The 26,165-nt window shown below is 36.7% G+C and overlaps 1 protein-coding gene across 1 annotated transcript in view; it reads left to right on the top strand.

The window, feature by feature from the left end:
• Positions 1 to 250: 250 nt before the first annotated feature.
• LOC145998317 (anoctamin-7-like) overlaps positions 251 to 26,165 on the top strand; it is a 90,941-nt gene continuing 65,026 nt past the window's right edge. The window contains exons 1-3 of the mRNA XM_083134723.1: positions 251 to 322; positions 14,319 to 14,371; positions 25,776 to 25,904. Of these exons, the coding sequence (XP_082990849.1) occupies positions 14,360 to 14,371; positions 25,776 to 25,904 (141 nt within the window). The 5' untranslated portion in view covers positions 251 to 322; positions 14,319 to 14,359. The remainder of the gene's footprint in view (positions 323 to 14,318; positions 14,372 to 25,775; positions 25,905 to 26,165) is intronic.

Consider the following 26,165-nt stretch of genomic DNA (forward strand, 5'->3'; position numbering starts at 1 on the left):
GCAGATAGGCGAGATGGTACAGTGGGATCCACGAGTATTACTGTGCAAACTGTCCATCACCATGATTGTGCACTTAATTTGGCCCAATAAGAGCTTCAAGAATTAAAAGAAAACTCAAAACAAGCTGTTGACAACTTTTGCAGCAGCATACATAAAAATCCATCGCTTAAAATCACATAGGATGTGAGAGAAAAATTAATGAAAATAGTCATGGACAATTTGTGGAGCAATACTAGTGGATCCCACTGTACAAGCAAGTATAATATATGTGGGTGCAAGGTAATTTAAGTTGGGTGGCCTGAATACTCTGCTATGGTCAATGGTAAGTAAGATGATATAGTAATTAATTAAGCTTACAATATTTTAATTCCCTTAAACAGGATCATACCTGCTTCTAGAATTTTGATTTTCATAGATATTGCACAATAAATACAGCTATACAAATTGCTATAACTAACAGTTGTATTCATTGACAAAACTATGACTCAGAAGTTTTAAGTGTTTAATTAATATTACCACACTTATATATTTAAAAGCAGCTCTTTCAAGAAATAAAAGTAAGCTTCTTATTATTACCTATTTTTAAGAAACACTTAAGAATTTAAAGTATTTTTAATATTTTATTTGAAACACTTACATCTCCTAATTTTAAGGAAATTACTTTCAGTACAAAAACTGTTTAGATTTTAAAAAATAAACAACCAAATTATTCTTATTTATCATTTGATACAACAGAGCAACAGAATGTTAAAACAATTTTTACTATATTAACTCAAATATGGAATCAACACTGGAGCAGGTCCTCCTGATCTGAACATGTTCTAACTAAGCAGTATTCTCAACCTGTATTTGTGAATAGCTTGAATTATTACAAAAATAAGAGAAGATGGAATATAAGTCATAATTTTAAAATTAAGTTATGGTAAAGAATAGAGTTAAAAATACACAGAGTTTAAAAGAGAAGGATTATCCACAATAGAACCACTGAAGTTCCCTTAAGTACATGTATATTAAATAAGATTACTCCAATCAATTTTCTCAATTCCCATGCACTTTTTGCTGATGAAGCTACTTATAACTAGGACTCGGATATTTATGCAGTAAAAACCATTAAAAAAGTAAAACCATAATATTACCAGCATTTGCGCCAAGCACAAGTCACAAATAGTCACAGAAGCATATCTCAAATACAATATTGAACATAATATATTACATATTCCTGTTACTTTTTCAACACGACACTGTAATAGTAAGGAACGAATACTTACTTACTTACTCCTTGGCTGCTACAGCCCCTAAAGGGCCTTGGCCTCTCTCACAATGATAGCCCATTCTCTTGTCTTCTGCTCGACGTCTCCACCGTCTTACTCCCATCCTCCTAAGGTCCTCCTCAACGTCCTCCAACCATCTTTTCCTTGGCCTTCCTCTTAATCTTCTCCCTCCTGGTGTCCCTTTATAGACCTTTTTAACCGCTCTGTCTTCAGGCATTCTTTCCACATGTCCTAGCCACCTCAGTCTCATGCTTCTTATATCGGAAACTATATCTGTTTTTTTGTAGAGTGCTCAAATTTCATCGTTTCTCCTTATTTGCCATTGTCCATTCTCATTTACTGGCCCGTATATTTACCTCAGTATCCTTCTTTCCCATCTTCGCAAAAGTTCTTCATCTGCTTGCACCAAAGTCCATGTCTCTGCTCCATATGTCACCACTGGCTTTACGACTAGCTGATATACTTTGATTTTCAAATTTCTACTCAGGCTGCAAGATTTGAAAACTCTTAACAGTGAGAAATAGCTTCGATTACCAGCTGTAATTCTTGCTTTTATTTCTTCCTTAATATTATTATCCATGATAACTAATGTTCCAAGATATTTAAAACTTTTGCATTTTTCATAGGTGCCTCCATTAAGTTGTATATGTTGGCCTTCCCTGAATTCCATATTTCGCGCTGAGAACATGTATTTAGTCTTGGGTTGGTTTATTTGGAGTCCCATCTCACTAGCTATGTTCTCTAATCTTTCCAGTCCTTCCTTCACTTCTTACAATCTTCGTGCCATCATATCAATGTCATCAGCATATGCTAGAGTTTGGTTCACTCTGTTGAAGAGAGTCCCTCCTGGGTTACACCCTTGACCCACTCTTCTCATGATCTTTTCTAAAGCTATATTGAACAATATCGTAGATAGCACATCTCCTTGTCTCAAACCTTGGTTCACTGCAAATTCCCTTGTGAGCTGTCCTTCAATCTTCACCTTGCATTTAGTACCCTTAAGCGTCATTCTGGTTAATCTTATTAGCTTGTTTGGGATCCCTAGCTCCTTCATTGCCTCATACAATTTTCCTCGTATGATACTGTCATATGCCTGCTTAAAGTCTATAAATAACTGATGAATATTAATGTTATTCATAACATGTCTCCATTATCTGCCTTACCATAAAGATTTCATCCGTAGTGGATCTGTTTGGTCTAAAACCACACTGATAATCCCCTATTATTCCCTCAGTTAGTGGTGACAATCTTCCTGCTAGGATCTTTGCAAGCACTTTGTATATTACGCTCAGTAGGGCTATACCTCTATAGTTCTCACAGCAAGTTTTATCCTTCTTTTTATGTATAGGGCAGATTATTGCCATACTCCATTGATCGGGCATCTGTTCATGTTCCCATATATCAGATAACAATTTGTGTATATACTTTATTAGTTGATTTCCTCCATTCTTAACCATTTCAGCAGTGATATTATCAATCCCAGGGGCTTTGTTATTCTTAAGAGACTTAATAGCTGTTCTAACTTCTTCGAGTGTTGGAGATGTTCCGGTTTCGTCATCATGGTCCTCCTCTGGGTACTCCTCTTCATCACTCAATTCTAGATCTTGGAACCCATCTTCCACATTAAGTAGCTGACTGAAGTATTCTGCCCATCTCTCTAAGATCTCATTTTTCCTGCCTTTTAGGTTTCCTACTTGGTCTTTACAGAAAGCTGTCTTCGGTTGGATGCCTCTCCTTATATCCTTCACCCTCATATACATTTTCCTTACTTGCTGATTACTATTATATTCTTCAAGTTCCTCAATCCACTCTTTCTCAAAGCATCATTTCTTTCTCCTGCACACACAGTCTGCTTCCTTTCTTCTAAGTCTGTATTGTTCTGTGTTATACCTGGTTTTCCTATTAAGCATTCTCTTTCGTACCTCATTTCTTTCATTTATTGCTGTTCTACATTCCTCATCAAACCATTTACCTCTTCGGATCTTCGTCTTCTCTCCCAGCGCTTCCTGTGCTGTTTCATGTAGTATCTCCTTTATTATACTCCATTTCCCTTCAACACTTTCGCTTTCCCACTTTTGACTTCATTGTTCAAGTTGGTTGCTACCATTAAACGGAATTGTTTGGCAATGGCTTCATCTCTTTTTAACTTCTCATCATCATACCTTGAGGTCACTTTCGCTCTTCTTCCATCCCTATATGTAGCTATTCTCTGTCTGTATTTAATGTGTACTAAATAATGGTCCGAATCACTGTCTGCTCCTCGACAGCTATCTACTTGTAGTATATCAGAGGCATGTCTTCTGTCTATCAGCACATGGTCAATTTGGTTTTTGTGTTACACCATCGGGTGAACACCATGTCATTTTCTTCATGTTCTTCCTTTGATGCCAGGTGCTTCTAATGACCATTAAGTTACACATAGCCAGATCTATCAGTCTCAGACCAATATCATTTGAAAATTCATTCAAACTTTCCTTTCCTATAGTCTCTTGGAATGCTTCTTCGCGTCCAACCTTGGCATTAAAGTCTCCCATTATTATCTTAATGTCATGTTTTGGTATACAATCGATTACCTGATCCAGCTACTGGTAGAAACCATCCTTTTCATCTTCTTCTGCCTCTTCCGTTGGGGCATATACACATACTAAGGTAATGTTGAAGAACTTGGCTTTCATTCTCAGCGTACGTAGCCTCTCATTTATTGGTTTGAAGTTCTTTACTACAGTTTTATATTTATTGTTTAGTAGGAATCCTGCGCCACCTCTTGTACTTTCACTGCTTCCGCTATACATTAATGTATAATCCCCAGTAGATAACATTCCATTTCCTTGCCACCTGATCTCCTGCAATGCCGCTACTATTATTCTGTATTTCTTCATTTCCTCATTTAGGTTTTGCAATGCACCTGGTTTACTTAATGTTCTAACATTCCATGTGGCCAGGTATGTATCATTCTTCCGTTTACGTAGTCCTTTAGCATGCCTGTGTCTTTCCATATAATCCGTCCGGCTATCATTGTTTCTGAGTTCCGTAACAATGTTTGTTTTATGGGATAGGGTCGTTAACCCCATGCTCAACCCCCAACCTGGAGGACCAGGGTTTGTACCAGGTTTGCTCCTTTAGAACGGTTGCCATCACTACGGCTGAGGAATCCGCTCCATCTACCTCGTAACCCTGAGGACGGGACTAGGGACTAGGTAGGAATATTGGGATAGGATACAATAGGTAAGATGGTACGTTGCAGAATGCCTTAGTCTGGCTTCTCTTCTGAGACCTGTCCAGCATGGATGACCCTGCTGGTAGAAAATCTACTGCTGGCATAGCTCTCAGCCTCAACAAAGCACGCAAACGTAAGGAACAAATGTGTGAATCAAATATTGAAATGTGAAACTTCTCCGGTTATGTAACAGGCCTTTGTACCGACAGTACACGAAGTAACTAGTGCATATTTAAACTTGTACAAATCTTCTGGTGCATACTCAATTTCCAAGGAAATTAAAATGTCAAGAAATATGTAAATATATGTATGTACCTTAAAATACACGTTTTAGGCACTTTTGGCATGAACCACCAATATTTCATTGATTTCATTTGAAAATGTTAACAGAAATTATCATATATAATGGATGATATTCAGCGAACAACTTCCCCCACAATTCTTTGGCCGAAATCACGCTCTGCCGCAATATTTCACGCAAACAGATCAGCTCCTGCATTGAAACCGTACTGGGTAAGCATTGTGCGTATGATCTTTGCCAAAGTGATTCAAGGTATAATTATCATGATTAGAGCCCAGAAGTTTGGCAAAATGCCTCTTTTTATCTACTGCATATATTGATAAAATTTTTCTGGATATACGTTTCTTATGTTGTTTCGAATGTTTTGGAAGCCTTTTCATTTTGCCTATTTTGCCTATTTGGGACCCCACTGCCTATTTTTAATTATAATGCCTTTTTTTGCCTTTTTCAATGAAATTTGACATTTTTTTAAAAAAATGTGTATATAAATTATTTTTCTCCCAAAAAACGTTGTTGGCATTTATTTTTCTTCCGTTTATTATGTGAATAATTTTCGCCTTATTTAAGTAAGATTGAACTCACGCATGTTTCAACATTGCTGAAGGAGAAAAGTGTGAGAAAAAAGTATTTCATGCTGAGTCAGGATATTGCCTTTCGGTTAACATTTCTTGTGCATGATTGACTGCTGAAGTGGACAGGTTGATTTCGAACACAAAGAAAATATTTCTGATATCTCCCTCTCGAACCCGAAAATTTCAGGAAGTTGCGATTGAGCTTAGTTTACCTCCACAACCAGTCTTGACCAGATGGGGAGCCTGGATATCAGCAGCTATATATTATGCTAACAACCTTCAAAAAATCAGTGAGGTGATCGATGCTCTTCCAGAAAATGAAGCGGCTTCAATTCGTGAAGTAAAAAAACTCCTGTGCTATTCAAGTTTATTTTTGCACATTATGGTGCATTGCCAGAGACAATTACAATTATAGCATCCATGAAAATCTTCGAGGAATCTATGCAGCAGATGATGGAAGTGCCAGGAGAAAAGGGGTCAGCTGTTGTGGAAAAGTGCTAACGGGTAGTGAGTGCAAATGAGGACATAAAAAAATTGAAAACAATTTGTGATATTCTAAAAGGGGAAAATGCTGTTACCAAAATGAGTCCAGCTACATTAGCTTGTTATATGTACAGGTATGCTCCAATAACTCCTGTCGAAGTAGAAAGATCATTTTCTATTATGAAAAACACTCTCTCTGACAGACGAGTATCAATGAATGTTTAGAACTTAAAAAGCACCTTGTAGTTATGTGCAATCAAGACGGAGAAAATTGAAATGCTCTTCCCAATTTAGATTTTAACATTTTGCCAGAAATTATAGATAAAAGTAAGAGACTTCTAAATGTGCCTTTTTCAGTTTATTTTACCTTTTTTTCATTTTTAGTGCCTATTTACATTATAAATGCCTTTTTGCCTGCCTATTTTAACGAAAATAAATGCCTGAACTTCCGGGCTCTAATCATGATCATATGAGGAATGTGTATGTATAAAATATCACAAATTTCTCGCTGTAAGAAGGCTTCTCATACATGTCCTTAACACATGCAAATCTGTTTGCCAGACATCATGGTGTTTCTCAGTGGCACAGGAACGTTTTTCATTTTGGGGGTACAAAATTCAGCCTCCCATACACACACACACACACACACACACACAAACAGTAGCGTAACTATACAAATATGAAAATACATACATGTAATTTGAATCAATGTAAAAACCTGAACGAAAGGTTAATACAACAGAATCTGTAAAAAAAAAATATACAGGGTGTCATTTTAATGGTGCCCACAGAGCATAGAAACGTATAGAGGACATCAAAACAGACAACTTGTCTGAGTAACATTCTTATCATTGGTGCATCATTTTGGCGCTACAGTCGTTCAAAAAATCCTGTTTGCTGCCTGCATGCTGGCAACTCAACATCACATCATTTCTTTGCGGTGAAACAGTGCACAACAATATTGCAAGGAACACAACTTTTCTGAAAAATTACAAAATTACCAACCATATTATAGCGAGGAACGCGTCAAGTAGACTAATGGGAAGTGAACCAATTATACGAAAAATTGTAGTAAATCAAGGTATTGAAAAGGAAGTGGTAATATCGGATTTTGTCTTTTAGCTTAGAAGTCCACTTATTTGCAAATCTCGTTGCAAGGTCGAAAGTCAACGTTGCCTTCGATGACTTGAACTATTTAGCTAATGAAGGTTTCCTTCTAATCTGGTAATTCACTTTCTACTTTTCTAGTGATTAACATTTTCTGTTTGCAGTAGGGGCGTAAAAATATAATATGTTTGGTTAAAAATGTATTTTAATGCCAAAAGGAATACTTTTGTGAATTTTCGGTCTTTCTTAATTTATCATTCTTACTGTAGCCCGAAGTCACGTGCCACTGTGTGTGTGTATATATATTGTTGTAATCCCTCTTTTACCAGGGATCTGAGGTCACAGGGATGCTTCAATAACACATTTAGGTAGAGATTAAATATACTTGTGGTTTGAACCTGCTCCGGCTAAGAGAAAGGAGATATGAATGATTGAATTTAGGTTATTCATGCTTGTTCATACCTGGTAGACGAATGATGTATCTTGTTCAGATGCTTCTTGCTGACCATATTGTGACTGATGCCAAGGTTCGATATCGTGACCCTTGGCTCACTATTCCAAGCAATCCCGCATGAATGGCTGCAAGGCTTATGCAATTGTAAACTTCGTACACCATTGTTGTAGTTCAGTTCATTGTAACTTGTATGAGTAAAATAAGAGGAATGAGAGCGAGCTCTGGGGCAAGCTTGCTTTTATAATATTTTGCCTCGAAAGGTTATTACACCTTTTGAACATGCGGAATCATGTTAGATACATGTATTTACCTCTCAGTCAAGTTCTGAGAAAAATAACGATGCGTGCACATTCTTGGGATTGCTCAATGGTCGGACAATTCCAGGGAATGAACAAGCATAAAGTAATCTCTTGACGAGGTTTTCTCGTACTTTTAATCACCATATGTCTACCATATATATATATATATATATATATACTACTATTTACCACTTATACCTAGGTATAATGTGAAGGCATGGAAAATATTCCGTTTTAGAACAGTACACACGAATTTCCTGTTGTTGTTTTTTTTAAATGCACAATTGCATGTAATTTTTATTTCTTCGTTTTTCTTAGAATTTATGGTTATTTTAATAACATCTCTTAAGGCCAGATAACAATTCCAAAAGATATAAAGCTGTAGACCTTGTTCTGGGCTCTTTTTGAATATAACGGAACAGAAAATCAAGAGTTTGAAATGTGAAAATTGCAAACAAAGATACATCTATTCATTTTACTGCAGGGTGAGATTAAAGGAAGTAAAGAGGATTCTCCCCTCCTCTATATTGAGGCACCCCAAACAAAATTAATCATCTCCAACACACTGGATATAGAAACCATATTATATATATCACACTTAGAGTTCCATTCAGTTCAGTTCATTTTAATTTTAAAGTTCCATAGCTGCACATAAAAATATATTTAAACAATTTTTGGCTGATGTGTACCATATCCAATGCCTTTTAGAAGTATGGTATTTTCTCAGACATCTAGAGGACGTTGTATTATAAAACAAAACAAAAGAAATGAGTTGAGATGGTTCCCGATAAACTTGTAAGAGGTGTAACTTGGGAATATTTGTAAAACATTTGGCAAAGCATTTATTTGTAATATAATTAGCTGTACCTAATGATGCTCTTCAAGCACTGAAAGTATTCCAGTATCATTCATTTCATGTACAAAATCGAAATTCTTCAGATCTCAGAGAGCAAAGAAAACTGTACGCTCGAAACTTTCTTTTCTCTTTTCAATCTTTGGTGGACAGTATGAAGAGCTGGTCAAGGTTTATTTTCGTATGTAGTGTTATTAAATGCAGACACATGTGTGTGTTTTAGGGTGACATGTCAATTTATGTGAAAAGGTGAACTTTAATGTAAGCAAAAGCACGTGCGCTTCACAGTTAAAGGTTTTCACATCTACAAAGAAAATCCAAAACACATTATCACCTTGCCAGCCTCCTTGGCGAAGTAACTAGCATAGTGTGCTATGATGCCAGAGGTCCCAGGTTGGATTCCCAGCCTGGAATTGGTGTTATTTGTGAGTGTCCCTTCATTATATCATCTCTCCTCCTCATCTTTGCGATTTGCCAAAAGTGGCAGATGTGAAGTAAAATAAACTAAATCAGTCAATCAAATAATTCCATCTCACTCAAAGATCTTGTGAATCCAATCCAAAATCTACCAATATCTATAGCTGAATGTGAAAGCGAGTTCAATGCCACAAACCTAACCTTAACTGATTAGAGAAATCATTTAGAAGTTTTAAACCTACTTTAACTTTCCTTCGACCCCCAATGCATTGCTTTCATGCAGAAAAATTTGCAAGAAAATAGATCAAGTCTAAGTATCACTGTGACCTTGACAAACCAACTGTCAAACTATAGAACTTGCAGCGAGTCTCATTTATCTCGTGCATTCATCTGACTAATTTTCTTACATTTGACTTTAGACTAACTTAAAATGGTAGTGTGTTTGTGTTGCATTCGATATCAAATTAGATTTCACGCAATTAATGTCCAATTCTAAGTGTACCTATAACATGGGTAAAAGTAGTCCTTCCCCCTTTAATAAAATCACAAATTGATTCTTGTTTTAATGTCTACATAACATTCAATTTCATATAGGAATGATATCGTGATGCAATGATTCGAGAATTGTGACAGCCTCATCTCGTTTCCTGTATGGTGAGGTCTTTCTCGTTCTTGTTTCTGCTTATTTTTGTTTCGGTTTCCACTCAGAAGTTATTAAAACTTATTCTAGATTTACTTCATGCTCAGATAGGATAATCGGGACTGGATCTACAGTTTAAAGTGGAATCCAAAGCACTGTGCATGTGGGACCCCTTAATTACAAGACGAGATAGCTCATCCTGACAAACGAAATGTTTAGTATGAGGGTTTCTGGAAAAGTTTCTGCAAACTACCACCAACAGTGGCGCTAGTGTTCCGCTATTATATAAATCGGAAGAATAGACCTTTTTTATGTTTAAGTTATCTTTGATTGTTTGTGTAAGCCTATTCGTTTATTTTTCACAGCAGTTTGAAGAAGTAGTTTCATGTGAGAAATGGAAATTTCTCGTGAACACTTTCGGGCAATGTTTTTTTTATGATTTCAAATGTAGTTTAACACCGAAACAATGCATCGAGCGATTTCATTTGGCTTTTGGGGATGAAGCACCATTTAATAGGACTGTGTATAATTGGTTTTTCGAATTCCAACGTGGTCGCACATTTCTCAGTGATGAATTTCGTGAAGGTCGTCCATCCACGTCTGTTGTTACCAGTAATGTTGATGCTGTGTGTAAAATGATTGAGAGAGATCGGCATGTGGCATACCGTGAGATTCAGGCATCCTTGAACATTGACACAAAAGCAATGCATACGATTTTGCATGGTCATCTGAACGTACAGAAACTTTCAAGCCATTGGATCCCACAAAACTTGACCGAAGCTCAAAAACAGTCTCGTGTGAATTGGTGTAAAGAAAAACTAAAAAAATTCAACTGGGGCAAGTCAAATTTGGTGTACTACATCGCTACAGGGGATGAAACTTGGATCTATTCATACGAACCCGAAACTAAACAGCAATCCACCGTTTGGGTGTTTCAAAGTGGCAACAATAGCTTTAGAAGGTCGAATGACTGTAAATGCTGAGTGGTATACAACAATTTGTTTGCCAGAGGTCATCAATGAATTGCGTAGCACAAACCCAAATCGTCGCATTATTCATCACCACAAAAATGCCAGTTCCCACTCAGCACACCAAACTGTTGGTTTTTTGTACAGTAAAAATGTTGAATTAATGACTCATTGTCCGTACTCACCTGATTTATCACCTAATGACTTCTTTTTGTTCCCACACATGAAAAATAAGATGCGTGATGAGTGATTTGTGATGCCTGAAGCAGCTGTTGACGCATTCCGAACAGAGGTTTCTGAGGTATCAGCTTCAGAGTGGAAAAAATGCTTTCAAAATTGGTTTGAGCATATGAAAAAGTGTATCGATCTTAAGGGTGAATACTTTGAAAAACAATGAAGCCATCCCCAAAATTTCACATGTCTTTTTTCATATTGATTGCAGAAACTTTTCCAGCAGCCCTCGTATAAGCAACAAATACATTGTGTCACCACTCAAAGTTTCACAACGTATAGAGGCCATTAAAGCAATAACTTTCTTAATAATGTGGCTGGCCCCCGTGGCAGAGTGGTTAGCACATTGTGCTACGAGGGGTCCCGAGTTTGAATCCTGGCCTGTGCATGGATGTTTCTGAGTGTCCATTCATCAATTTCATCATACAAGGGCAATTCGGAAAAAAAAATGCCGTTTGGTTATCAATGACAGACACTCGTAGATACAGAACTTTTATTCTACACATTAGAAAAGTACAACATACTACCTCCATTTGGTGGAAACTATTTACATTACTTGGTCCTATTGGGTACGTAACAAACATTACATTACTTTTCGACATAATCACCATTCAAATTGAGGCACTTGGCATAACATTTTACAAGGTTTGAAATTCCTTCTGCAAAAAAATCTTCCACCTGGAAACGAAGCCACCCTCTAGCAGCATCATGAAGCACATTGTCATTGTCGAAGCAGTGTGATTCAAGCCACTGTTTCATGTGCCTGAAGAGGTGGTAGTTGCTCAGCACCAAATCTGGGCTATAGGGTGGATGATCAAAAACATCCCAATGGAACTGCTCCAAAAGTTCTTGAGTGTGTCCAGCGGTGGTCTCATCGCCGGAATTGTTCTCCTTCCTTGGCATAACGCGAGAGAAAGTCCAAAGCAGAACCCATTCAGTGTCTTTTGTGCTCCTCAGAAAGGAGTTTTGGAACCCAACGACCACAGAACTTGTGGTATCTCAACTTTTCTGTCACCACCTCGAACAAAACAGTCTGAGAAATTTGGGGAAAGTGAACAGAAAGTTCAGATATCATGAATGGACCGTTTTGTCAATTTCCTCATGGGTGACTACAGATTGGCGCCCACTTCTTGCCGCATCGTGCATGTCAGTTCGTCCATCTTTAAACATGCGACACCATTCAAGTACAACACCTTCACTCATTACGTTTGGTCTGTAAACATTACACAGTTCGCGATGGATTGCAGTTGCCGCAAGTTTTTTGCACAGAGAAATCGTATTACTGCATGCACTACACATTTAGCAGGATTTGCTATTGGAGCGTTCATTTTCAATTGTTATAGCGGACGAATCAACTACAACACAACCTTCTCCTTCCACTGCTCACTGCCTACTGAACTACTGCGGACAGCGCCACAGGACTGACAATGCTATCCCCGGCTATTTCTTGCACATGCGCAAACGGAGGTTTTTTTTTCCAAATTGCCCTCGTATCATCGCTCATCCCCATCTTCACAAATTAGCCAAAAGTGGCACAAGAAGGGAAGTAAAAAAAAAGCAAATCAATCAATCAATAATGTATTTTTGCTTTACATCTTGTATCGACACTGCGAACCATCAAAATATGGAATTTTATCTGGAATAGATGAAACCGGGCAGCATAGGCTCGCAATTGTCAGTAATAGATTAACTATGCAATTACAGTAAACAACATATACAACTTATTTGAAAAATCAATATGATATAAGCTTGATATGTCTGGATAAGACAAATTGTAATTTAAATTTATTTTAAGCAATTTCTTCAAATATGATACCAGAGCTTTGAACGAGATCATCTTGGACATCAAAGATCGTCTCGCTTTGATTTTTCAGAGATTTATTTCAGCCTCGTCTAGAAAATTGAGAGGAAACACAGACTTTTCTTGTCTCAGTACCATCTCCATTTTCAAAAAATCTCTTAATATATAGGTTTAAGTATAGTTTTCCAAACACCCTCTTACAAAGCTATAAAAATTATGAGTGGGGTACAGGAGTACATTGTACCCCCCCAAGTTGGTCTGTCATGTCTCGTCTCGTTTGTGTAAGTATTTCATTTGGAAAATTCAAATGAAAAGGAGGTCAGTCATATACTCTTCTGATGAAAACTTGTATCTTATCTTCGAATTGACGTGACCACTTCTTTAGAAAAGTGTACCCCCCCTTACGCAAAAGAGCATTCTTCTGGAGTGTGATTTTCTGAAAGTAAGCTTTACTTGATTCCATCGTTCCACACACATTTTAAACAATTTTCATGTCCTTAAAGAGGTTTCCAAGAACACAGGTCAATGAACTAAATAGTAGCAAGCACAATAAATAAAATAAATTTAGAATGGTTCGAATTCCTGTGGTAAGGAAGATAATGCTTGTGAGTTACAAACAGTATAAACTTTTGTATTGAGGGAAATGGAAATAGGTTCTTTTAACAGTAGTAACTTGCGTCTGTCAAATTATCTAAGGAGGATACAGGGGGTACAACTGAATTTACGGAATTAAAAGGTACAGCACCCCCTTCAAAAATTGGGGGTATAATGTACCCCTTTAGCCCCCATTCCTGCACCATTAATGTTTCTTCCCAAAGTGCACTGCGTGATGACATCAAATTGAATATCATCCATTATCTGTGCTCTACTTACAACAGTTAATATTATATGAGCATTTGATTCAAGATAAATTTCTGAATCTTTTATTATAGCATGAATGTCATAAAACCTATAAATAAATAAATATAGAATTAAGAAAAGGAAACCTTGAATTTTCACCACTCTCACCCTTTTCCTAGAATTAACTAAAGACCACCTGTACAAGAGCTCATTATGTTACATGGATCTTGGGCCTTGGCCAAACAGTTTCAACTATTTCATTATGTTATGCAGTAATGTCTCAGAGCTGGCTCAGTAGCTCAGTTGATAGAGCAATGGCACAGTATGCTAGAGACCCAGGTTCAAATTGGGTCAAGCATGTGTTTCTCATTGAAATTTCCTAGTAATGTCACCTGTTAAGCATGAGGTTCTATTAAATATTCAGTTTGAGTCATAATCATTTATTTCGTAGGGCCTCCCTGATGGCGTAGTGGTAACGACATCACCTTGTAATCAAGGGGTCCCAGGTTCGATACCCAGTGGAGGCACATGGCACAGTGTTTCGGATCCCACTTTAAACTGTAGGTCCAGTCCCAAATAGCTCTTTTATAATTTTAGCTAGTGCTTGGAGTGAAATTCTTAAATTGAGGATGTTTACTCAAGTCTTGAGGCAAAAATGGATACATAGTGGTTAAAATGGAGGATACATGGTGGTTAAAAAAAGATGTCACATGCAGATATTTACAGCTGGGAAACTGTATTTACCCTATCTCTTACCCACTTCAAGCACAGAGAAAATTTCCTCAGAAGGAGCATTACTGTATATAGTTAATTACTTGGATTTATCCTACATGATTAAAACATATTTTCTTCTCTTTCTTGTAGTGTATAGTTTATGCTGAAGAAGTGGATTATTATTTTTAAAAATGAAACGGAAGGTAAGTTTGTAACTATTTCCTTTTATTATTTTTTAGTGTGCATTGAATTTATATTCATTTTTAAGAATTTTGTCTCATTTTTCCACAGAAAATATGTTGACAGCATTTCATCTAACTGGCAAAGCCTTGTTAGCTGTCGGGCTGGATGATCTATCTATTCCTCCACAATGCTGGCTAAAGATTGAAAATAGGCTTATTGTGTCATGAAACTATCACAAATACCTATACAACAGCAAACGTAAACTAAATGAAAATTTACTTGAATTTTAAACAGACATAATTTCTCAGAATTGGGAATATCATGGTGTTTTTTTAAAATAAGAGGGTCAAAGGCCCAGCATAGCCTTATGCTTCACTAGGCAATTGACACTGTTCAGTTTTCAAATCAGCCATTTTCTGGCAAAACACAATAACTCTTCACAGAATGGAGACTCCCCAATGGCGTATTCAGTGGCATATGTAGGGGGGCTTATGGGGCTACAGCCCATCCCAAAATTTTGAGAAAATCAAAATAATCAAGTGAAAATCAGTAGAGAACTAAAAAAACAAAGGTCTAAATGCAAATACCCCTTAAAATGACCCCTAATTACCATTTTTGCCTTCGAGTGCAATTTTAATAGTGAAAGGCTCCAAATACATGAAATATTTTATTGTGTATCCAGCCTCTATGCACTATTCAACTTTACAATTCCAGCCCCTCCCGAAAAAAAATCCTGCGTGTGCCAATGAGCAGAGTGGTAACTTAGTTGCATTGTAATCAAGGAGTAAAAGGGCCGGACCCCGTGGCGGAGTGGTTAGTACATTGCACTATGATGCCAGGGGTCCCGGTTCGAATCCTGTCCTGGGCATGGATGTTTGTGAGTGTCCATTCATCCATTTCATCACATCATTCATCCCCATCTTCGCAAATTAGCCAAAAGTGGCACAAAAAGCTAAGTAAAATAAAGCAAATCCAATCAAATCCATTCAAAGGTTCAATACCCTGTGGAGGCACATAGAGGTCTGGATCCCACTTTAAAGTGTAAGCCCAGTCCCGATTATCCTCTCTAAGCATATAGAGGACTTAGAAAGAAACTCAAGAATTCACACAATGGAACCTCACTGCCATCTGCCTTGAAGAAAGAAGTTTGAATGTACACCAGTGGCTGATGACAGAACCATGTTGCACAACATCAGGAAACCAAAAGTTAGGTAAAGTAAAGATAAAATTCCCTGTGCATATAGCACCATGCCATGAAGGCAGATTTTGGGGATGTGGGGGTAGGGCCCATAGGCATCGGGACCCCTCTCCCTGAACCCCCCCCCACCCAGGGAAGGTTCCGACCATCCCTACATTCAAAGGTGGGGGGTCCGAGCAAAATCAAGTAGCGATGAGTCAAATTCGTCACAACTTCGAAAGACGAACATAACGAATAAGAAATATGGAACATTTCTTCTTTCTTCAATATTTGTCCATGTGAAGCGCATCTGTTTTGCCTTGAAGTACAGACCAAGTATGCTCATTTTATTGTTGAAGAATATGTAAAGTTGGGAGGGGTGAAGAACCCCATGTTACAGCTTCTGGTGCAACTTTTTTTTTTTTTTGCATCAAACGTTGTGTTTCAGTCTCATCAATCAAAATATCGTTAGTTGTGCATGGGTAAAACTTGAGAAAATTGTGTAAATACGTGCTCTATAACAAGGAGAGAGAAATGTGTTTGGGAATGCACATAAGCGTAGCAAGTGTCTGCCAAGCAAAGATAAACATAACAACAAATAAAGATACCCAACCTCCATGGCGGAGTTGTTAGCATAGTGCACTATGATGCCAGGGACCCCGAATTATAATCCCAGCCTGGGTATGGGTGTTCTCTGTAAGTGTCCCTTCATCAGTTTCATTATATCACTCATCCTCATAGTAGCGATTATTCAAAAGTGGCAGAAAAGTGACATACAAAAACTAATTCAATCAATCATGTTTCGTTTTCTTAAAAGGGGAAAGGCACACATGGTTTACAACAAATATTGTGGGACCCCAAATCAGTGTTGAATCGAGCAACTTTCCCTTGGGAGGAGGGGATATCAAACTTCTTGAGGGGGGTGTAATAGGCACAAAAGTATAACACTATTTAAAAAATACTAATATTATTAACTTGTAGCGTCCCTGTGATATGTAATTAAATTTTATTGTCCCTTGTTGAGTTTCAATGACGGATGATAATAATTCATTCATTATTTTGACTTTCAATTATAAAGAGGAATGAATCCATGCTTATTATTTGGGAAAGGATTTTAAGATGCAAAATTATGGTCGGGAAAGGAAAAAAAGGTTCTGAAATTTTTCAAAAAAAGGTGCTGTTAAAATGCCTTTATTCAATGCTTTCTTTTTCTGTGCCTTCTGTATATAATGCATGTGGACCGCATAGAGAACTGTGATTCTGCCGAATAGGTTTTGTTGAAGTTTGTGTTTTATCTCGCGAGTTTTGCTACATTATGTTGGGAACTATTGGGGCTGCAATACCATTTTATAGCTCTCGTTCTGCTCTACAAAATGAGACTAAAGGATTTTATGTAGCTGCTCAAGAAGAGTGAAAATCATTAATTTTTCTGTCCAATTTTTTAACAAAACATGAAAGAAAAGAAAGGATACAGATGCTGAAGCATCAAAGAGGTGGTAAAAAAGGGATAAATGTGCTAATCTCACGAAAAGTTGCAAAAATGTGCAACAAAGTTTGTTCATTTTACTTGATTTCATGTACTAAAAAATACATATCTCAAATGATTGGTGTGAAAACAGCTATATTTTTGGAAAGGTGCTGCACCTTAAAATCCCTTCCCTACTTATTATTATGAAAAAGGCAGAAAAGTACATTCTATGTTAAATTAAAGTAAAGAGACCCAAAGTGAAAATGGTTGCCAAATTTCTCAGCTATTGTCCAAATGTTGTACCAGGTTATTGAAATTTTCGGGAAGGGTTCTATTTTCAGAGGGGATTCCTCCCCTTCCCTGGGCCGCCACCTGAATTTATCACTGCCCCGAATTCCCTAGATCCTCGTGTCTGTTCAGTACTTGAAATATAATTCTCCCCACAGTGCCAAGTGTATGTTCCAAAATCTTGTCTGGTCAAGAAAGTCAGGAATAAGTAAAGAAATCAACTAATAGGTCAAGAAGTCTATAAAAAATTAAGAAATTATCCTTGTGGTCAAGTGCTATCACAATGACTTCTTGATTTTGTTTATTTTTACTTCACTTTTCTTCCCTTTTGGATAATCGCAAAGATGGGGATGAATGGTTGTAAGACAAGATAGATGAAGGGACAATCACAAATATATAGGGCCTACCAACACGAGCCCCACATAAGAATATACTGGCTGTGAGTCCAGACACCAGAGCGTCACTAGTCTGACAAATGCAGTCCAGGATGCATCAAGTCTAATTCTCTTGTTAAGTACAGCTTCAGTTTTCATCTTAACTGACCATTTGGGAGGAGGTACTACAAAACTGAAAATCAAAGAAAAGAGACCCAAAGCAGTGATCTTCGCCGACAGCCATGGGCGCTACCTAGCCACCAATATGAAAGATTTTCTACCAGCAATGAATATATATGGTTCAGTGAAACCCGGGGCAAAGTCAAAACATGTACTAGAAGCAGCAAGGAAGGAGTGTTCGAGGTTCAGCTCAAATGACTATGTTATTATAGTCACTGGCTCCAATGATATTGCGACAAATCAGGGCAGCGATGCAATAATGGCAGTACGTGACTCACTAGGTTCACTGACTCATACAAATGTAATTGTAACTACTATACCCCACAGATATGATCTCATCCCTCAGTCGTGTGTAAACATCGAAATACAAAAAATAAATAAACAGATGAAGAACACTTGTAAACACTTCAAAAATGTAACCATAATCGACCTTGACACCATGAGCAGAGAATATCATACAAGACATGGACAGCACTTGAACCACAAAGGAAAACGGTATGTATGTCAAATGATCCATGGTGTTATTAACAGAAAATCACAGGAAAATCAAATCATCCCACTCTGCTGGAAAAAGTGTACTGACACAAGGAAGTGGATAAGTGGAGCAGCGCTAGTTGAATCCGACAAGGGAAAAACACAGAACACTTTGACTGAGACAAACAACAAGAGCAGCAATGAAAATGATAGGGTGGGTGTAGAAGCTAGCGACATTGCTGTGAAAACTGTGAGTGATATTGGTTTCATTGAAGAGAAAGGGCGGCATGTCGAACGCTCTCCCAGCAGAAGTGACGGAGCTCCAAGACTGTCAAGAAGGGAAAAACGTTTACCACAAAAATTTCATGAAGATTTTTTATTTTAGAACCAAGTGTCAAGAGTGATGATAAAAAAACAAAAGAAGGGAAAGGTAATCATGTTAAAAAAGTAAATGCAAAAGAAAACATATTAAATATATTTCATCAAAACGTACAAGGCCTCATCACAGCAAAAACGCTTAATTTAGAAAACACAAACCAAACACACACACCTTATAGACACATAAACAAAAATGAACAACTTCTTATCTCTGAAAACAAAAATATTTTTAGGTTAATGAGTCAAAATTTTCAGTCATTAAGGAACAAGGTCCATGAGCTGGATGTGATTCTTGGATCCCTCAAAGAAGTCCCACATATAATTTGTGCCACTGAACATTGGTTGCGAGAAGAAGAGTTTTCTTCCACACAAATCCCAAATTTTAATTTAGCCAGCGCATATTGCCGTAAACAACACAAACGAGGTGGTGCTGCCATACTGGTTGAAAGCAATATACCATATGAAAACGTAACAAAAACGAATTATTTAAATGAAGAATTCAATTTTGAACACGCAGTAGTGAATTTAAAATTACAACAAAATGAAGCAACAGTAGTTTGCTTATACCGAACACCAGATGGACATTTAGGCACATTTTTTGAAAAATTAGAAACAATGTTGTCCATTTTACTACATAAGAAACGACCCATTATAGTGATGGGCGATATAAACATAGATTTTTTAAAAAACAGTCCGGAAAGAAATGAACTAAATACAATTCTAACCTCCCATAATTTGATTGCAACAATAAATTCACCAACAAGGATAACACCAACAAGTAAATCATGCATTGATCAAATAATAATTAACCAAGATTTTTTTGAATACACCACATCTATTTTACCTTTAGCCTTGTCCGATCATGAAGCAGTTTTCATAAGTGTCCATATACCAGAGAATATAAAAGAAAAAACTGCAAAACATATCACTACTGTAGAAAAAAGAAAATTCACCAAGGAAAATATAGGAAACTTTGTATATTCATTAAAGAAAGAAAACTGGACTGATGTGCTCATGGAGGAAAATGTAAATACAAAAGTAAGCTTATTCACAAAGACAGTAAAATATCATTTTGAAGTAGCATTTCCATACAAAACATACAGACAACCCCTAAATCAAACAAAATCAATTTCCTGGATAACTAAAGGGATAAAAAAGTCCTGTGAAACAAAAAGAAAATTATATAAAGAAATCCAGAAAAACAAGAATCCCATACTTAAAGACCACTACAAAAAATATGTAATTATTCTCAGGAAGGTAATAAACAATGCTAAGAAATTGGCCATTGCAGATAAAATACGCAAATCTGCTAATAAATCAAAGAAACTATGGGAAATTGTTAATGATGAAACTGGTAAGAAAACAAAGAACGTGAATGAAAAGACAGAAATTATGGCTGATGGAGAGAAAATAAGCAATCCCCTTGATGTAGCACAAATTTTTAATACATACTTTGTAAACATTCCCAATACCGTAAATAAAAATGCAGTAATCTCTACACCTAGATTAAGAACATATTTCAACAGTCCCAGAAACACAAACACTATGTTTCTCACACCAGTAACCGAGGGAGAAGTCGAGAAGGTAATTATAAATTTAAAAAATAAATATTCATCAGGGCCAGATGAATTTTCAAGTTCTCTACTAAAAAAATGTGCGAATAGTATTTTACAACCACTAGTAAGTATTTGCAACACATCTTTAGAAACAGGTATTTTTCCTAGTGAGTACAAAATAGCAAAAGTGAGACCATTATTCAAGAAAGGCAACAAAGAAGAATGCTCAAACTATAGGCCAATTTCTCTTTTATCGGTCTTCTCTAAAGTAATAGAGAAAATTATGCTAAATAGATTAGTAACTTTCCTAGAAAAATACGACATCTTATCCAAACATCAATTTGGATACCAAAAAAGTAAGTCAATATCAGAAGCTATTTTTGAATTTACAAATAACATACTAAAATCGAGAGATAAAAAAATGCATGTGCACGGATTATTTTTAGATTTCACCAAAGCATTTGATTTAGTTCAGCATGACATTTTACTAGATAAAATGGACCATTATGGTATCAGAGGTTTAGCAAAAAAATGGTTCACCTCTTATTTAAAAGACAGATGTCACTATGTAGATATTAACAAAATCAAATCAGACCAACTATTCCTCAATACAGGTGTACCGCAAGGCTCAATTCTAGGACCAGTTTTATTTTTACTCTACATAAATGATCTTCCAGAAACCTTATCAGAGTCTCAAACAATACTTTTTGCGGATGATACAAATATCATAGTAAAAAGCCTGGAATATGAGCAACTTCAAAAGAATTCCATTTCAACAACAACACAACTAAACACCTGGCTAAACAACAACAAGCTTTCCCTGAATGTTAATAAAACATTTCTAATAAATTTTAATCCAGCAAAACAAATAAAAAACTTAAATGTGATTATTAACAATGAAGTTGTCAAAGAATGCAATGCAATAAAATTCTTAGGAGTATGGATAGACACAAACCTGTCTTGGGACATACAAATTACTATTTTAACTCAAAAGTTAAGCAGGCTCTGCTACATGATGAGAATTTTGAGAAATGTTTTAACTTTGAATGATTTAAGGACAGTATATTTTGGACAGATTCAACCTGTACTCACATATGGTATCTCTTTCTGGGGCAGTTCACCCAAAATGCAGAAAATTTTTATTTGGCAAAAATGCATATTAAAAATTATGAAGAATGTATCCCTCTCAAACCCAACAAAACAAATTTTCAATGAATTTCAATTATTACCTCTTCCATGTTTGTACATATTAGAAACGTTGTACTTTATTCATACAAATTCTAAAATCTTCTCAAAAAATCTGGACATACACAAGTACAGCACTCGTATGCACAACTCCCTCCACCTTTCTACTGTCCGCACATCCAAAACACATAGTGGTCTAGGATTTCAAGGTGTAAAACTCTATAACAAGCTGCCAGAGGAATTCAAGAATCATAATCCAACCAAATTTAAAATAACAGTAAAAAGCTTGCTTATGAAGTATTTGTTTTATAGCACAAAGGAGTACTTAGATCATATTTTTCATTAATAGACATAACCTTTGACTTTTCTTGTATTTTTATGTTCACTAATAGTCATAACCTTTGATTTTTCTTCTATTTTCTGTTATTCCATACTCTCTTATACTTTTTAATATGCATAAGTATGTGTTAATTCCTTTGTACTCAATATCATACATGTAATTTTATTTTATACTCTTTATACTTTTAATATGCTTAAGTATGTGTTAATTCCTTTGTACTCAAAATTATACATGTAATTGACCTATCTCATATCATAGTGCTATTTGTACTCATATGATCAAGTGGATGGAAATAAATCTTATCTTATCTTATCTTATCTTTGGTAGGGGCTTTTCATTAAATAAATATTTATTTTCTTAATGCTAATTTGCAACTTTACCTAAGTAGGTAAAGTTGCAAATTAAGTTTAAATAAAAGTTTAGAAAAACAAAAAGTTTAGAAAAAAAGTCATGACTAAGTCAAGAATTTGGGATCTGTTATTTTGGTAGACATGCTAAATTGTGTTGACTGGTTTCGTTCAATGCTTGAATGCTGTAAAAATTACAAATAATAAAAATATATAATATTAAGGCAGTTGGAGTAAGCAAATCAGATGACTCGTCACATATTTTACCCTCCTGTCCCTTCCCACCATGCACTATATTTCAAAGTCTTAATGTACGAACTGTAGGCTACGCGATGCTTTAATTTACCGAGAGTTCATTTCTTAATCTCAATCTGTGAATTTGAATTTTCAGCAGAAATTGAAGTGCTCACTTGCAAAATAGACCAATTAGAATTGTTATTTACACAGAGAGAGCTATAGTTAGGACAGAAAGCCGATGCCGAGGTAAACATGCCAAAAAAAAAAAAATGTAAAGGATGATCATCCCAAGACACTGTGGTATGAAAGTATTGGCACTTTGTTTAATTAATAATACATATTTTTAGTTTGCAAAGAAATAATTCTAAAAATTTTCTTGCTCGCTTCGCTTGCAGTAAAGCAATTTATTTAAGTCACATAAAATCTGTACTTATTATTACTACTTCAAAATAATTCATCATAAGTGATGTATTGCCAACTCTCTGTATTCTGCAATAATTGTACTCGATATGCGGAATAGTAACGCACTATAGATTACTCAATAAACAGAGAATAATTAATGCCAAATGCATATTTGGAAATCAAAGGACGATTTTGTATCATCTTCTTTGCTACAGCTGATTAACAACAGATGTTACTGTAGAGGAACGAGAGGTATTCGAGACAAAATTCATAATATTTTATGGATGCCTTACGGAACCAGAGTTATCGTTTGCACACAAATATTGAAGAGAAGTGTAAGTTAAGAAAATAACATTTTTCTCAAACATGGGGTACAGGTGCCAAAATCTATTTTCGGTAGGGATCTGAATATACATATGTCAGTTTCACAACAGATGTCCCTAACAGATGAAGATGTTTTAAAAATTTGGATACATAGCAATGCTACACAGATACACATGCATCAAGCATACACGTGCATTACGCATACACGTGCATTACGCATACAGATCCATCACTCACTCACACACACACACACACACACACACACACACACACACACACACACACACACACACACACACACACACACACACACACACACACACACATGTATGTATGTATGTATGTATAGACATATACCGGGTTTTCGTAAATGATTGTCGGGGTTTCCTCATTGTTGTAACCGATTTGGGTGAACGACAAATGCACGATATTGTTGAGAAACTCAACAAGTTTTCTTCCTTATTTGTTTCATAGACCTCTGTTTCCAGATTCTGCCGCTAGGCGGCAGTTTTCCAAAATGGCGGATATTGCTAGTGAGAAGGCGTTCTGTGTCATTGAATATCACGCAACGAGGTCCGTTACAGTTGTGCAACGACATTTTCGTGCGCGATATCGGAAAGATGCACCGTCAGACAATTCGATTAGAAGGTGGTATGCACAGTTCAAAGAAAAAGGTTGCATTTGCAAAGGCAAAAGCAGTGGTCGACCATCAGTGCCGGAACATGATGTGGAGCGAGTTCGTGAAACCTATCTACGGAGCCCGAGGAAATCAATTCCTGCTGGATCCAAGGAACTAAACATTCCGAAGACAACATTATGGATTGTTCTACGAAAACGGCTCAACATGAAACTATACCGCCTAAGTCTGCATCAAAAGCTAACACGTAATGACCATCGTCTACGGGAAACGTTTGCCAGCGATATGCAAAATCTCATGACTGACGATGACAATTTCATCGAGAATTTCGTTTCCACTGACGAGGCGACATTCCACCTAAGTGGAAAAGTAAACACACACAATGTGCGCATATGGGGAAGGGAAAATCCTCATCCGTTTGTTGAATTGGTTCGGGACTCGCCTAAAGTGAATGGTTTTTGTGCTGTGTCACGAGAAAAGGTGTACGGTCCATTCTTCTTCATGGAGAAAATGGTTACAGGATTGACATTCCTGGATATGTTGAATGAGTGCCTATTTCCTCAAGTGGAAGAAGATTCTAACACCTTCATCATGCAATTGGATGGAGCCCCACCTCATTTCCACTGAAGTGCGATCATAGCTGAACAGAAAATTACCACAACGTTGAATTGGGCGCGGGAGTGATGAGGATGAAAACCTTTTATCATGGCCGCCTCGTTCCCCTGACCTTTCGCCTTGCGATTTTTTTCTCTGGGGATACTTAAAAGATACCGTTTACTATCCTCCATTACCCACTACCATCGAGGAACTGAAAACACGTATAACGAATTCCATCAACAGTGTTACACGTCATATGCTATCCCGAGTGTGGCACGAAATGGATTATCGCTCAGATATCTGCAGGATATTGCGAGGCGAGCACATGGAACATTTGTGACTTTGTCATAAAAACTTGGTGAGTTTTCTAACATTTTGCAAAAAATTGCATGTATCTACCTTTATTACGTAAAATACAGTGCTTGTTTGTAACCCCGACAATCATTTACGAAAACCCTGTACATACAATGCGTACTTTTCATCGATCGACTTGGACCTCCCCGAAGATAAACTCTGAGTTACGCCTATAGTAGGGCCCCACATATTCTCGATCTTGGCCATTTTTGGAGGTAATGTGTTCAGCATCATGCTCCGGCCACCTTTACCCCCCCCCCCCAACCCACCCAGGATTGTCCCCAGGTGCCGATTGATTTGAGGTAGGATGAGCCCCAGGGCAATTTTTTGCAGGGGCTGATGATAGAACCATGTTGCACATGAAACCAAAAGTTGCTATCGCAAATTCACACAGAATTATGGCTCTACTTGCATTTCCTTAGTGTCAATCCTCACACTAATCACTACTTTGTACCTCATATATATCACATCATCATAATCAAGAGCAAGAAATGTCTTTATTATAAGGGAAGCAAGCAAGAATTTGTTCCACTAAAGCTATTCTCGGGCAAACTATCAAGAAAGTTAATTAATAGAGTACCATTACTTTAACAGGGCTTTAATAATTAACTTAATCTTTTTCAATTTTTTTCTTTATCCTCTTGGTCTCAGCACCATAGGCTACAAGACCTCTGCCCCTCACCCTTCTCAAGGTGCAAGTCTGCAAAAAAGCAACATTATACAAATTGATTTGTGAAATTTCATGTTGTGATCATGTGGAATTTTATTAACAAAATCTGTTTTTGAAGTTATAATTACATTGATTTTATTGTCTCTGTACTTACTGAGTTGGTTTTGTTCTTTTTGTTTGTTTGTTTATAATCAGCAGTTTATCAGCTGCTTCATGAGGAAAATTGGTCAATATTCTTTCTACTGCTTCACGTTTTTGTTACAAATATAAAAGAGAGGAAGGGAGAGATACATGCAAGTATATTCATATATGGATGACGTGGGGTAGACATGTTAACAGGGGAATTCATATTTCACCTGTTAACATTATTGCATGGTATAATTGTACAAACTTCCCTTGCACAATAATTCATTATGCCATAATTATAACTTTGCAGACTCCAAAGAGTGCCTTTATGGGCATAGCAGCTAACATAGCAGATTTAGAAAGTGGACATTTCATTCCAAAAATGCAACTTTCAACTTTGATATTTTCAAAAACTGAAGAAGATGCAGAAAGTGATGAGGTAAGAAGTTCCAAACAGATTTCTGATTCTATTTAAGTACTGCCACAGGGCTGTTTAGGAAGTACAAGGCCCTCTGCAAACTACATGTGCAAGACCCTTATACAGCTCAAAAGTGGAAAACCGATAACTTTCATTTCTCAATATATGAACACATTAAACACCAAGAAAATCTGGCACAGTGTTGCTAAGCCAAGCGTCACGTTAACTTTGCAGCAGGTTTTCGCATATGTAGATCCAAACGTGCGCGCAGAATATAGCTCC

Source organism: Lepisma saccharinum, chromosome 14 (assembly GCF_977018435.1).
Source record: "Lepisma saccharinum chromosome 14, izLepSacc3.1, whole genome shotgun sequence".
Taxonomy (NCBI): Eukaryota; Metazoa; Arthropoda; class Insecta; order Zygentoma; family Lepismatidae; genus Lepisma; species Lepisma saccharinum.